This window comes from Berghia stephanieae, chromosome 6 (assembly GCF_034508935.2).
Source record: "Berghia stephanieae isolate SIO BIC M18660-M18661 chromosome 6, UCSD_Bste_1.3, whole genome shotgun sequence".
Lineage (NCBI taxonomy): Eukaryota > Metazoa > Mollusca > Gastropoda > Nudibranchia > Aeolidiidae > Berghia > Berghia stephanieae.
Genome location: NC_088365.1, coordinates 8,236,464 through 8,251,463, shown reverse-complemented (window position 1 = coordinate 8,251,463; position 15,000 = coordinate 8,236,464). Strand labels below are relative to the sequence as shown.

General features: G+C 37.7%; 1 protein-coding gene across 5 annotated transcripts in view; it reads right to left on the bottom strand.

Moving 5' to 3' along the window:
• Positions 1-15,000, bottom strand: part of LOC144974421 (uncharacterized) — a 75,971-nt gene that overhangs the window by 42,728 nt on the left and 18,243 nt on the right. For 2 of the 5 annotated variants that reach the window (XM_078917279.1, XM_078917280.1), the window contains exon 2: positions 1-1,405. This exon is cut by the window's left edge and continues 1,022 nt beyond it. In XM_078917279.1, the coding sequence (XP_078773405.1) occupies positions 1-1,405 (1,405 nt within the window). Of the gene's footprint in view, positions 2,555-15,000 lie in introns of those variants that run through there. The other 3 variants (XM_078917278.1, XM_078917281.1, XM_078917277.1) reach the window with 3 other exon arrangements.

Sequence of the window (15,000 nt, the reverse complement as noted above, 5' to 3'; positions counted from 1 at the left end):
TTATACTTCGAATCCCTAAAACTAGGGGTTAATAAGTTTGTTCTAGAGCTTTCTCTCTTTTCGTTGGAGTTCGAATCGCCACCGTCAGATGCCAACCTTGACGGCGATGAGCTATGCGAGTTATCGTCTTTACAACACACGGAGAGATCAGCTAAAGACTGTGTTTTCTGGTAACGATCGTCCACACCCGAACTATTAGACAATCCATACAAAGAATGTCGGTGATTGTAATCACGATTATTACTGTTTCTTCTCCTGTCCATCACCAATCGACTATTCCGTCTCATTTTCTTCAACATCCGCTCCCAGTCCTCTTCAGAGCGCCATATGAGATCATTGTCATTATTTTCATCAGCTCCGCAACCGGGTTCAGCCTCGCCCTGAGACGAGAAAGAGCTGACGCTTACTAAAGATCCGGTATTGGACCTATTAGAGTTTCTATCACAGTAAGCTTTCAAATCACCGAATATATCTTTACTAGAACCGAAACTGCTCCCACTGCTGAACATTCTCGACAATCTGTTGGATCGGATTTTCTCAAACTCCTTCTCAAATTCGAGGAAGTCCTCGTCGTTGTCGAAGAAATCGGCAAACGTATCATCCACACCTGTTGACGATGAGGAAGAGAACATTTCGGGTTGGTTTCTGTTGATATCATTAACACAAGGCCTCTCACTCCCGGAACCTGACAGTCTGGGAGACGAGACAGTTCTGGAAGACGATAACATTCTCCCAAGACTGTTACTGTTCAAGTCTTGCGACTTCCGCCTGTTGTTAATTGTCTCATAGACCCTCTCAAACTCCTGGAAATGCTCATCGCCGTCTATAAATTCCATGAGAAGATCGTTGATGCTGGAACGAAGGCCACTTCTCCTGTCATAACCCCCACAGAAAAGGCCACTACGTCGATCAAAGTCTCCCCGAAGACCAAATGACTCCGGACGCAGGCAGAACTTTCTCTGACCCACGGACCTTCTATGCAATCGAGGACTCTCACGACTTTGAATTAAATTTTTATTACTATCCGCGCAACTCAAATCTAAACAGTCACTCTTTACGTTGTCAGAGGCAGGGGACTTATTGTCATGGCATTCTACAGGAACGTGATCTGTTTCCATATCACTATTTCTATCACCGTTTTTCCCAACATCTTCACTTTGCGAACAAACCGTTCTCCGTCGTGTTCTATTGGGCCTGCAAATAATTTCCAAATCGTCACTGAGCTCGTTATCCGAATCGTCAGGCGTTTTACTAGTCGCCTCTTGCCCGATATTGTTATTGTTGTTATTATCACCGCAACTGTGTTTCAACTTCTTAAAATTGTACAAATCCTTTTTAAACTCCTCGAAGTCGTCCTCGTCTTTGAATCCGTGCAAGAAATAACTAAATCTAGACGAAGGCAATTCTGAGAATTTTAGATTGAAAATATTATCACTTTGATTACATGGCGATGTGGAAGGAGAGGATTTGCAATCGATCGATTTGTGGTAACTATCGCTGATGCACCCAATACCTTCCATGCCAAGGAAGATGCCGACACTTTTATCATGAAATCACAATAAATCCATTGCAAAAACACAATTTGAATTACCTAAACCATCCTATTAACGCAACTCCCTTTTGCTTTCTGACACAAAACAAGCTATTCTTTTAAAATTAACTTCATCAGTATACACTGGTAACCAGAGTAGGTAAATGTAAACTCCACGAGCCATAAAAGCCATAGTGAGTCTATTTAAAAAAAAAAATTAAAAACCTTGTCGTCGCTGCGACCAGTGACAAATTACTTTATCTCACAACAACGGGATTACTGTCGGGTGGCGATGATAACAACGCTGCATTAGTTTAAAGGTCAAACTCATAAAAATTACGACAGCCTAACACACCAATCAACGTCATACATTAAGCCTTGGAGCGTGTCAAATGAACAAATACCACATACCAAACTCCTATTATAAATTTTATTTTTAATTTACACAATCACAAAGTAAATATATAACACTTCGGGGGAAAAACAAACATAACAATCTGTTATCAGCAACAAACGACATCGGTTGAAAACTAATTTAATTCCTTTAAAACTATATTAACAGTAAGAGAAAAAGAGAGAGTGAGAGTGTGATAAATCAACCACTCTGAAAATAAAATAAAGTCTCCGGGAAAAGCTAGCTAATAGTCCATTTCAAGAACAAAATGAAAGGTAAATAAACAAGCCCAAGACTCCAACTCTAGGTAGATTAGTACAGTACACCTCGAGCCAGCCTGACGAAAATCCACACTAAACTGAATGAAGAAAACGAAGAAGTAAAATCAAACGAACGAACGAAGAAGTAAAATCGCTAGTGGCACTCAGTAGTAGTAAAGCCAGGGCACAACATCTTAAGAATACAAGCACTGTATATTATAGGTAAAAGTGTAGATCTAGTTTATAGTACGCGATGAAAGAAGTTCGGAGTGAGTGAGTGAGTGCCAGCGAATCAAAACAGAGGCCCAAGGGTTCGCTACTACACTACGAGCATTCAAGTTACCTGCCTACCTTCCTGCCTCTTCTTGCTTGCTACCTAGCAGCCACTCAGACGTAGCAGCAGCTACGTGAAACGTGAGATCAGAATCGTGCTGTTTTTAGATATTCTCCCTTTACTTTACAACTAACTTCTACTTTTTGCAAACAATCCATCTTGTATTAACCACCACCGAGCGCTACGATCTCACAATCATTCAATCAATGTCTAGATGACGACAATGACAACGACGACGACGACGACGACGATGAAACCAATGATTGTAATGTTCAAAATAATCTCTACATTAAAAAGTATATTAAAAATCACGATAATAAAGTCGACAAGAGAAGACCCCCCCCCCCCCCCAAAAATAAAAAAATTAAATAAAAAACGAACGGATATGTTCAGAAGGTAAACAGATTGAGATATCATCTAATCCTTATCTGCGATGTAATTTCCATAAATAACAAGAAAAATAAACGGAAGATCGCGCCGCACAGTGCCAAAATTTGGGAATATTTTTTTAAAAAACGAAATCAACTACAAAGACAGACATGAAAGCGAATTCGTTTAAATTTGAAACTGTGTGTTCATACTACGTGACTTGAAAACAAAATGTATGTATGTAGGCTACACACAAATCTATGCACTCATTCTTCCCATAACACAAATCAATGGATACATTCGCGTGTGTCAAACACATTTAAAAACCATACTAAATACAGAGGTAGTAGACACTCGTTTTAACAAAGCAATACATTATACAAAGCTGAGAGTGTAAAAAAAAAAAACCATTAGCCAACAGCGAGTGAGTAGAATTTGTGAGCAGAGGCAGCTAACAATGAGTTTTGAGCTAGACAAACGATCCACAGAAGTAACACAGGAAACCGGCTCGATGATAGTGCCAGAGACTGAAGAGGTAACCGCCACTGAGACGCAATGAAATTACAGGTATGTAACAGGAATGAGTACAGGGTTAGAGAAAGAAAGGTAAGCAGAAAGCGTAGGTAGAACTTGGGGATTTTCTTCTAATATTATACTTATCAATTTCTTCTTTTTTTTTTTTTTGTATATAATATTCTCTGACACGCGCTAAGGAAATGATGAACGCAATGTAAACAAAGGTAAGAAAATCCACAAGTCTCTCTCTTTCTCTCTCTCTCTCTCTCTCTCTCTCTCTCTCTCTCTCTCTCTCTCTCTCTCTCTCTCCCTCTCTCTCTCTCTCTCTCTCTCTCTTCTCTTCTCTATCCATCCATCTCTTCTCTCTTTCTTCTCTCTCTCCTTCTCTTCCTTCTCTTCTTTCTCTCTTCTCTCTTCACACACACACACACACACACACACACACACAACACTATTAAAAACATCAACAATCTCTCTTCTCCCACACACACACACACACACACACACATTCTCTCTCTCTCACACACACACACACACAGACACACAAAGACACATGCCAACTTGGTGTAATGAATAGATCGAAGTTTGTGCGGCGATTTACATTTCACCGACCTGTACTTATTTGCAGGTCTGATAATCCTAATTTTTATTGGGTCATTGCTGCGCTGGAAATACTCTCAAACCAAAGCAAAAAAAAAAAAAAAACTATCCATTACAACAACAATGTCAATTCAATCTCATAATTGGATCAGATTATCAGACCTGCAAATATGTGCACCTCGACCTTGACCTTATGAAATGTGAAAACACGTGTAAACTATAACGGCGATAAAAATGGGTTGTTTTTTGTAATGAAGTAATTAATAAATTAATTGTAAAAATGAACATATTGATAAATAAAATAGTGATATCTACATAAAATTAATGATACATAAATAAAAAACACCACAAAAAACTACAATTAAAATTAACCAGTATGCAGCATGGCTCAGTCGTACGGTTTTGCTTCGTACCCGAAAGGGACCGAGTTCGAATTCCCGCTGCGTCGTGTGACATTGAGCAAGTCACCTCGCCGTGCACTGCGGCTGACGCCTGGGATAATATTCGTCTTCCCTCGGAATAAACCCTAGAGACAAATTTCCCCTATGGGATGAATAAAGGGAACATTTTTTAAAAACATTTTATTTTATTAATGAATACATATTCGAATGGAACCCATAGGGCAAGAGGGAACGGGGTCGTCCAAAACAGACATGGAAGAGAAGCCTTCACCAAGATTTGAGCGTCTCCAATCTTACCTGGAGTGAGGCAAAGGACAGAAGAAGATGGAAGAGTGCTGTTGAGGCCCTATGCTCCGCCAGGAGAAAAGTCAAGAGGCATAAGTCAAGTAAGTCAATGAATAAATAAATTGATTAAAAAAGTGTGGAGAACGCAATAACTAAGATAACAATACACGGACGATCGATAAGAAACTTTCAGGATAACATTACGACCATCGCAACTCACGTCCGTGTTACACGTCGTCTCCAACACAACAACTGACAAGAACTTCTCTTTCTTATCGTATCAATTACGACTCGGGACCTCTTCAAGTACATAATATTATATTATATTATTAATATGAATAGCCTAATAAGAGTTTTCCGAGGAAAAAGAAGCGACACTGACGGGCAATAATCTTCACTCCCCTATCTATAAGTGCCGAGATAGCACAGTCGTCTTATCCACTAAACATACTTTTAATATTTTATCAGTACACTAATAACACCAATGTGATGTACATGCTAGAATTTAATTTAATGAGCTCTGAGAGGCCTGGGAAGAAATGAAGGCGGAAGGGGGGGGGGGGGGGGGGGGGGGGGGGAGGAGTAAAAAAAATCCCTCCGGCAAAAAGAAAAAAAAATCGTAGCCACGCGCTTACTACCCCCGCCCCCCTCCCAAACCCACCCCCTTCTCGTCTTTTCTTATCTCCCTTTTTTCTGAAACTTTTATTTTCCAGATAAGAACGAAGATATCAATATCAAATATTTAATCAATTTTAACGGGTTGCAAATCAAACTAGGCCGATCCTGAGTTTGTTTTTTTTTTTTTTTTTTTTTTTTAAAGGCCTCAAAAGCTACGTACGTGATGATATGTACTTTGTAAATAAATGTCGTATATTATGACTATGAGGGTTAATGTATGTCAAAACGTGAGGTTTCCCTAGCGATGCTTCTTTTTTTTTCTTTTCTTTTCTTTTTTCTTTTTAATTTTTTTTTTTGTTTGATTTTGTTTTGTTTTGTTTTTTTTTTGCTCAATGGGTGGACTTAACGTTACCTTGCTGGCAGAAGTAAGAAAGCGAGAGCAGCGGCGAGTACATGCAGTGTTTAATGCTTCCCGGCTTTACATTTCTTTTAAATATATATTTTTTTAATTGAGCTTTATATAGCGCAATATCCACTAAATGTGCTCAAAGCGCTTTACAAGGGGTCCCTGGTCAACAGCAACATCATTGAACATGTAGGACGGGACATGATGCCTGTTAGACGATATTACAATTTTTCGGACAAAGACAACGCTGTTAACGGCCAGGTACTCATTTTACACCTGATTACGGTGAGAGAATGTGAGAATGTAAAGAGCCTTTTCCAAGGACTCAACTATGCGCCGAGCGAGGGCGAGGCTCGAACCCAGGATCGACCTTCCGATCCGAAAGCGAGTGTCATACCACTAGACCACATAGCCGCACAGTAATTACAGTCAGATTGGCGAGGAAGGGACGAATAGAACGGGCTGAGCAGTTGTTCTCGAAACAACGCCTCGGACAATTAGGCCAAAAACAAAGAAGAAGCTATCTACCCCCTTTTACGTCAGACAGTAGTTCTATTGATGGTTTCCAATGTTTAGAAAAGGTCTCGGATTTACGAATCTTTGAAAAGTTAGGGCTAGTTTTAATGGGTGCGTAATTGAAGTTGTTTTTTGTTTGTTTTTAGGGGTTTTACGGCGCTTGCAACACATTTAGGTTATATCAGCGCCAGTAAAAAGGAAGAAAATGGGACAGTAAAAAGTTCTAGATTTACAATTAAAGCACCCAAGAAAAAGTAAGACATAGGGGAACTGGGAACAAATAGGGACCAGATGTAGATTCCAAGAGCATACCACCAATGCACCTAGTTTGAGATCACCTATAAGTCTCATCCAGACACAAGCACAAAATCCAACAAAGAGGAACACACTCAAATGCCTACATTATACATTAAAATAACAATAATACATTACAGAGAGATGATTTACAAGGAAAAAAATATCATCTCCCAAAACAATAACTATGCATTCGACTGTTTCCCTCCCATCTAGGACTCCGGCCAGGGTCAGGACAAAACCAAGTAATCTCATGCCAAGACAAAGGCAGAAGGCAAGTTGGAAAACAGATATAAGGGGATAGAAGACATAGGATGCACCCCCCTGCCCACTATGGGAGGTCAGGATCCCCACCCAGGTAATTGAAGTCAATATTGTCTGGACAAAAAGTAAGAAAGAAAGAAAGAAAGAAAGAAAGAAAGAAAGAAAGAAAGAAAGAAAGAAAGAAAGAAAAAGAAAAGATTGTGCCTGGCAGTGCAGCGCACCAAGTATAAAATGTTAGATACGAGTAGGCAAAAAGCAGATGGTGGGAGGTTATAACGTAAACAACGAGGGCGCTGCAGTCAATATCTTCTATGCCGTCACCAACAGAGGAGTAATTAATAAGGATATGAAAAGCGTGGAGATAGAATACCGCCATCGTCCATCTTCCATGAGAAAGACAGACCATGTGTGTACTCCATAACAAGAGAGTATGAAAGTGAAGACAAAGACAGGCGGGATGTGTATCCAGAAAACCTTTATAAACGATATTAAACACGTTACATTGTTTACTTTTTAAAAATTAAACAATGAAAAATGCGCGGAGAAAAAAAATTGGGATGGGAAAAAAGCCAACGAAACAAAAAACAACAAATAAAAATGTTCTTAAATATTCAAACCTTTTTCGATTTTATCATATTCTCAAAAAGAACCCAAACACAAAAGCCCACAAAATCAGCAACAGCAGCATGAAAAAGTATAACAGCAAAACAACAGCAATAACAGGCATGTACGTGACAGTCGACAAAATTGGTTGAAATTCAATCTCTTTTTTTTTTTTCACTTTTCACGGACAATATACTCATATAAAGTACAAGTGATGATAAAAAGAGTAAAAAGACTGGGGCCAGATTGTCGGAAATCCGATAATAGTCGGAGCTTTTACAGGTCTTAATATAATAACAACAACATCAACAATAAACCAAACCTACACTACAATGACACAAGATACCCATTTTCAGTGCTCCACATACCGTCTCATCAGACCATTAATCTTTCCCAACAGTAACGTTACGCCAATACTATTATTGAGATTGACAAAGACGAATCGTATCCCTTTTAAACAAAGATCATCGCCACCATCAAAAATGCCTGCCAACCAACGACATCTATAGTAGGCGCTGCTGCCAACGCCTCGAGTGATCCTCCAGTTTGTGAGCGATGGTCACAATATTTCGACACATTAATGTATGGGATTGCAGTGCAACAGAATTCAACATCAGAAATCGTTTGTCGCTTGTTGAAAAATATTTGTAAAAAGTCCTCAGGATATAGAAGATTCATAATTTCGGCAAGTCGGCATGTAATTGTAATGAAGATAGCCTCGTACAGGACAAATTTTCTAACTACTTAACCAGCTTCTGGGACAAAATAGAAAAAAGGGAACATCTCTCTTGCCTCAAAGTTAAAATCGCAAATTCATGTGTGATTTTTTCTTCTTCTAATCAATGAGGATAAAATATGCGTTGCCGAATATCTAGCTTTGTATTTTGATTGAGTGCTATTTCATTATTTCATTGGTGATGGAATTTCATTTAAGTCGTAATCCAATCTGACAAACGAGCACATTGCAAAAGGATAATTTAAATTTGGTTCACGTTAGTGTTCAAGACAGGGAAAAAAATAGAGATATATCACTCGTGTATATTTTGAAATTATATTAATCAAATTAGGTCTCCATCAAACGTTTGCATGGCTAGCTACAAGGCAGATCAGATAGTAGGATGGTTTCTCCACAAAGGATTGGTGTTAGAAAATAATTTCAAAGTGAGTGTTGTTAAGCTGCGGAAGTTTGCCAGATGACATCGTATGTGCAAAAAGTTTGAATTAACAAAGACTGAACATGGCAACAAATTCTATATTATGACTACAGGCAAAAATGGCTACATGAGGACCTGGGCTGGTAAAGAACAACTAAAGTCCCGCGAAGAGGCTCGATAAAAAATATGTACTGGGGGTCATCGCTAAGTAATTATAAGTGGATAATCACACAAGGCATTGGATTCGACTTGTGGAATAAATACGAGATAAAAATCCACTTCAAGATGGTTCTATTTAAAACTATCCCGTCAGCCTAAGCGTGCCCCGCATTCTGGGAAATTCGAGAGCTAACTAGATCTGACACGACTGTCTACAATAATTCCCCCCTAACTAAATTACAGGAAAACAGACCAATCACCTGATGTCATGTCGTAATATAGATAGAATGAAGTTGATGTCATTCGTGTCTTTGTTATTGCTTTTTGCCATCCATGTTTATGAGTAATTCTCACAAAACTGTATTAACCAGACTATAAAAAACGTTTTAAAGTTACATGTTAAGTGTCGCTGTTGGCCAGGAACCCCTTGTAAAGCGCGTTGAGCACGTTTAGTGGATATTGCACTATATAAAAGCTCAATTATTTTTTTCAAAGAGGTGAATGGCACAAGTGTGGCAATACTTTGATGTCATTTCAGAGTAAGGAAAAGAGCTTCGATGTTACAAGTCACATAAAGAAAATCATACTTTAAAAATGTGTCGTATCTAAATTAATAAAAAAGCAAGTTTCAAACAAGTATTTAAAGCATCTTTGTCGGAGTGTTAAAAGTTATTTGAACCAGGACGGTTTAAACACGCAAATAGGAAACAAATTAATTAGCAATACTGAACTAATCAAACAGCGCAGCTGATATGTTTATTGCCGGATCATCATCATCATCATCATCATCATCATCATCATCATCATCATCATCATCATCATCACCATCGCATTTCTTTTATTTTCATCTATTTATTACTTTTCTTTCTGATATTAAATTAGAAAAAGGAAGAAAAAACACAGCCAGATTTTATCCGTATTATAAAACAGGAAAACGTTGGCCGGTTCAGGAATGCGCGGTGAATTCCTTGTTGTTTCACAGACAATGATTTATCGTAACATTTGTCATCACCCATTCTCAATTCGTAGCATCCACATCGTGTACAGCTTGCTGTGTTTGTAGTATAGTCTACTGTACCTTCGACCGAGTCCTCGGTACACGACCTCTGATTGCACGCATGGACAGACTTGTATTAATAACATAATTAAACCGTAATATGTAATAATTCGAATTACAAACGATGCCAATGTTGATAAGAAAGAAAGAAAAGACACACACACACACACACACACACACACACACAGAGAGAGAGAGAGAGAGAGAGGGGGGGGGGAGAGAGAGAGAGGGAGAGAGAGAGGCAGAGAAAGAGAGAGAGGAGAGAAAGAAAGAAAAAGAGAGAGAGGGGGGGAGAGAGAGAGAGAGAGAAGAGAGAGAGAGAGAGAGGGGGAGAGAGAGAGGGGGGAGAGAGAGAGGGAGAGAGAGAGAGAGAGAGAGAGAGAGAGAGAAAGAGAGAGAGAGAGAGAGATGGGGGGGGGTAGAAAACCAATCATTGAAAGCAGTTTTGTAGACATTTAGCACTATTGAAATAACATCAATAGGGTATTACACTGTTGGAGCCAGAGATTTAAAAATGATTGAACAAAATATGAATACAATAGTTTCACTTGAGAAAAGAAAAAGGTATTAGGAAATTATTTATATAGAACAACACTAGACTTGATGTGAGAATAGAGGAGGAAGGAGGGGGTACATGATATGCAAGTCAAGATTAAATAGAAAGAAAGGAAGAAAGAAAGAAAGAAAAGCTGGGAGCTGAGATGAAAAGCGGAGTAAGTTATACATAAATAAATAAATAAATAAATAAATAAATAAATAAATAAATAAATAAATAAATAATTAAATAATTCTAAACACAAATTTATATAACTCAACACCCCCCCCCCCCTTCTCAAAAAAAATATATAGGCATCATATAAAAATAGCCATGAAAAAAATTCTGGCCGACGATTTAAAAATGGAATGAATAAAGAGTACATAATAATATCTTCAAACATTATGCGTACCTGGGTTACATAATGGTTAACCCTTACTGCCCTCGTCATCGGAATGAATGTAATGGTCAGTTTAGGTATAGTCAACCATATTACGGCGAAAATGAATTTCAATAGGTACGTATTTTATTCATCTGGTCACGGCTACTTCAGCACCCCCCCCCCCCCAAAAAAAAAAGAGGGTAGACAGTAATAATAACAGTAACAGTAACAGCTATGTGATTTTGGTTTTATTGAATGAAACATGGACCACATCGCTGTCATTGCCCTCAATTGGATTCAATAGTCTGATGTCACGTCGCCCAGCAACGGCGGCCATCGTTGGTCTAAACAAAGAAAATCGGGTCTTTTTATTCTTCATGCTGGCTAGAACTTTTCATATGTCGTATGATCAGAATGTATAAAAGTCAAAACATGATAAGATTTATAATGTTTTTCACCTCTGGACACACTTTTATGCTCGTCGGAGAAATATTTCATAAGGGCGTCCGCCATTGTCCCGATAGTTTAGAGCCAGTTACTAAGTTATCATGCGTCATTACGAGGGAAGTGACGTCATGATTATTGAAGCGTATTGGTGCAAGGCAGAGCTCCCACGTCTTAACGTTAAAAGAACAGGATGAGACAAGACAGGTTTGATTGTTTAAAATCGGGATATTTCTTTCCGACAGCATAAACAAAGATACACACACACACACACACACACACACACACACACACACACACACACACAAACAAACTATTATTCTAATTTGGTTCATTGTAACAATAAAACATTTTTAAAAACGTTTATACTGAAACCCAATCGAAATGGCACGATAAGCATTTCAAACTAACAATAATTAGTCATTTTACATGAGTAAACACCAGGAAGGCATTAACATTTTTTTTTAAACAAAAAGAAACAAAATACCACAAAGAAAAAAAAAACAAACCAAGAAAAAAACAAAACAAAAACATACAAAAAAACACACACGCACGCACGCGCACACACACAAACACAAAGGGTTTACTGCTTTTGCGGGGGGAAAAAATGAAAAATAATTGTCAGGAAGGTCCGCAAAAAATACAAACTGTTCTGGTAAAGGTTTTATAAGTGTAAAATCGAACCTCGTGTGTCGGGGGTTAACGACGTCTTTGAGGTTAATGAAGCCATTAAAGAGCATCGTACACATTGATTGCACCAGTGAACCCATCGGTACAGCTAATGACTCACACATGTGTGTATGCATGCACAGTGGTCATGGTACTGGTAGACATGCCCTGCCTACTACTACATTGTACTACGAAAACTTCGTAAAATTACGAAATTTCGACTCCAACTAACATTTCTAACTAAGCGCGGCTTTTCTAAGTGCCTCTATGCGGTCTTGTGGTATGACAATCGCTTTCGGATCGGAAGGTCCTGGGTTCGAGCCTTGCTCGGCGCATAGTTGAGTCCTTGGAAAAAACTCTTTACTCACATTCTCTCACCGTACTCAGGTGTAAAACGAGTATCTGGCCGTTAACAGCGTTGTCTCTGTCCTTTAAAAAAATGCAATATCGCCTAACAGGCGTCATATCTCGTTCTATATGTTACGTGTTGCTGTTGGTCAGAGACCCTTGTAAAGTGCTTTGAGCCACATTTAGTGGATATTGCGCTATATAAAAGCTCATTAACTAAGCTTATTGAAAATGAAAGTTAATGTCAGACTACATAAATTAAAGGATTTTGAAGTGTTATTCAATCATTGTGAGGCTAAATTGGTGATCTATAGCGTTTATAACGAACACTTTTCGTTTCCTAAAAATAAGATTTTTTTTTTTTTCAATATTCAAGTAGGCAGATTTGTACTGATATTATCATTTACCAACATGACAAAAAAATTCAAAGGGTTGTGAGACAAGAACGAGAGAGAAAAAAAAAACCCAAAAAAAACAAACCAGTTTTATCAAACAGGAAAAAAAAACTAGCATAACAACAATAGCAAGAACAAGAACAACATCAAGCTGAAGCAGCACCACCATCACTTCTGTCATAAACAACATCAACGGCAAGAACCTTCCCATCCCCCCACCTCCTCCCGTTAAAAAAAAAAACAAAAAACAAAAATATTTGATAAGACAAAACACATTGATCCTTTAAAAAAAAGGCAAAACGTTTCCCAATTAACTCTCTCCTTACCAGCTATTTTCAGAAGTTTACCCAAAACTTCATACTCACCCAACAACAAAAATAGATTTTTCAAACAGATTAGCAACGAGCATATTCTGTATTTTGTTCAGAAAAAATAACTCTGCAACACAATGTCGAGTTTTTATGGCTATAACTATATCAAAATGAAATCAGAATAAAAAACATTGTTGGCTGCATCGTAACGATGTGACGATTTTCTTATGGGTAGGAAGGAGAGGCTTAAATAAGTGTTCAGCTACCCCTACCCCACCCACCTTCTCCATATTAAAAAATTAAATCTGTATTAATTTCATAACATCATCATATGAATGATAGATGAGTCAATGTTTATTGCTGAGGCGCGTGTCATTAATTACAAACAAATGATCAATGGTGAGAATGCACATCTGGGGTGCTAACCCACAACCCCGATACACAGTATGTTATAATACGAGATTTGAAACTATAGATAAAAATCGTTAGAATCTGTGTTAACTTTCACCAGCTCACGTAGGATGACCCAAATCTAGGTTAAAAACTTCTTAGCACACCGATGATCATGACGACGACGACGACGACGACGACGAAGATAATGATGATGATCAGGAAAAAAAAAAAAAACAAAACAGTAGACGTATTTCAGTCTAACTACAACAGCTTAATAGTGGCCTGCTGATGTAAGAAGGCTTACGTTCAAAAATACAAACACACACACACACACACACACAAACAAAACAAAACAAACAATTAAAAAAAAACCAAAAACAACATATGCACACATTCATACATTTGAATTTTTCCATAATAAAATAAAAATCACCTTAAAATCAGGTTTTACAATGTTCAATACCTGTGATAGTAATTACATCGTGTCAGAAATTAAATATCTCCCACACCTTTTATCAAAATTCGTGATGTCTGAGAAAAGATAAAAGCCTTTAAAATCCAGTTGCCTTAACCTGCATATTATATCCGACGTTATACGAAAACACAACATACCGATCAAAGAACAATAAATGGCACTGCTATTAAAATAAAAAATGGTTTCAGAAATCTTCCATCACTTTGAAAAAAAAAAGAAGTTCAGGTAAACCCATTTGAAACCGAGTCGCTGATGCCCTATGTATCCACTGCAATTCGCTTCAACAGTCTTAACGTCATTTCCCTCGTAATGACTCATGGTAACTTAGTAACTGGCTCTAAACTATCAGAACAATGGCAGACGCCCTTATGAAATATTTCTCCGACGAGCATAAAAGCGTATCCAGAGGGAAAAAAAACCCATTATAAATCTGATCATGTTTTGACTTTTAAACATTATGATCACAAGACATATGAAAAGTTCTAGCCAGCATGAATAAAAAAAAGTACCGATTTTCTTTGTTTAGAACCACGATGGCCGCCGTTACCGGGCGACGTGACATCAGACTATTGAACCTAATTCGAACAATCGACCTATCGATCTTTCATCAGTTAGTAGCAACACCATAATAATTTCATATTCAATAATCTATTTATTTGAATCTATTGCCATTGAACCCGTGATGTGCTAAGGCAATGAACTAACTGTTCCCATTGAAGAAAAGAAAAACACGTCAAATAACCAAACCACCAACCATTCGGGCTGTACGTCTTTCATGACAACAAATATTATTTATTAATAGACGTGATGACAGGATTCAGGATAAAACACACAGCAATACTAATACTATACCGGACACAGTGACTAACTCTGTATTCTGTGACAATAATAGGGAAAACATCATAGCGATCATACTATACTATCATATTATCATTTATTTGTGTGTGAACATGACATTGGCTACATACGAAACAACACATGCCAATCAAAAAATATACGAAATCCGATCTTTTGGAACAGGTCATTTCATTCCAATTTCAAAGGAGAGAACAAATTGAATGGTCTTTTTTTATTAAATATATAGAACAGAGGGTAAAAAAATAAAAATAAAATCCAAACAAAGAAATGAACAAATTCAACCCCCCCCCCCTCCCTGCAAACAGATCTCAACACACGTACACACACCCAAAACAAAAACAGGAAGGTAAATCGATAAATAAATAAATTTATAATGAATAATTATTTTTTAAAAATAAAATAAATAAATAAATAAATAAATAAATAAAT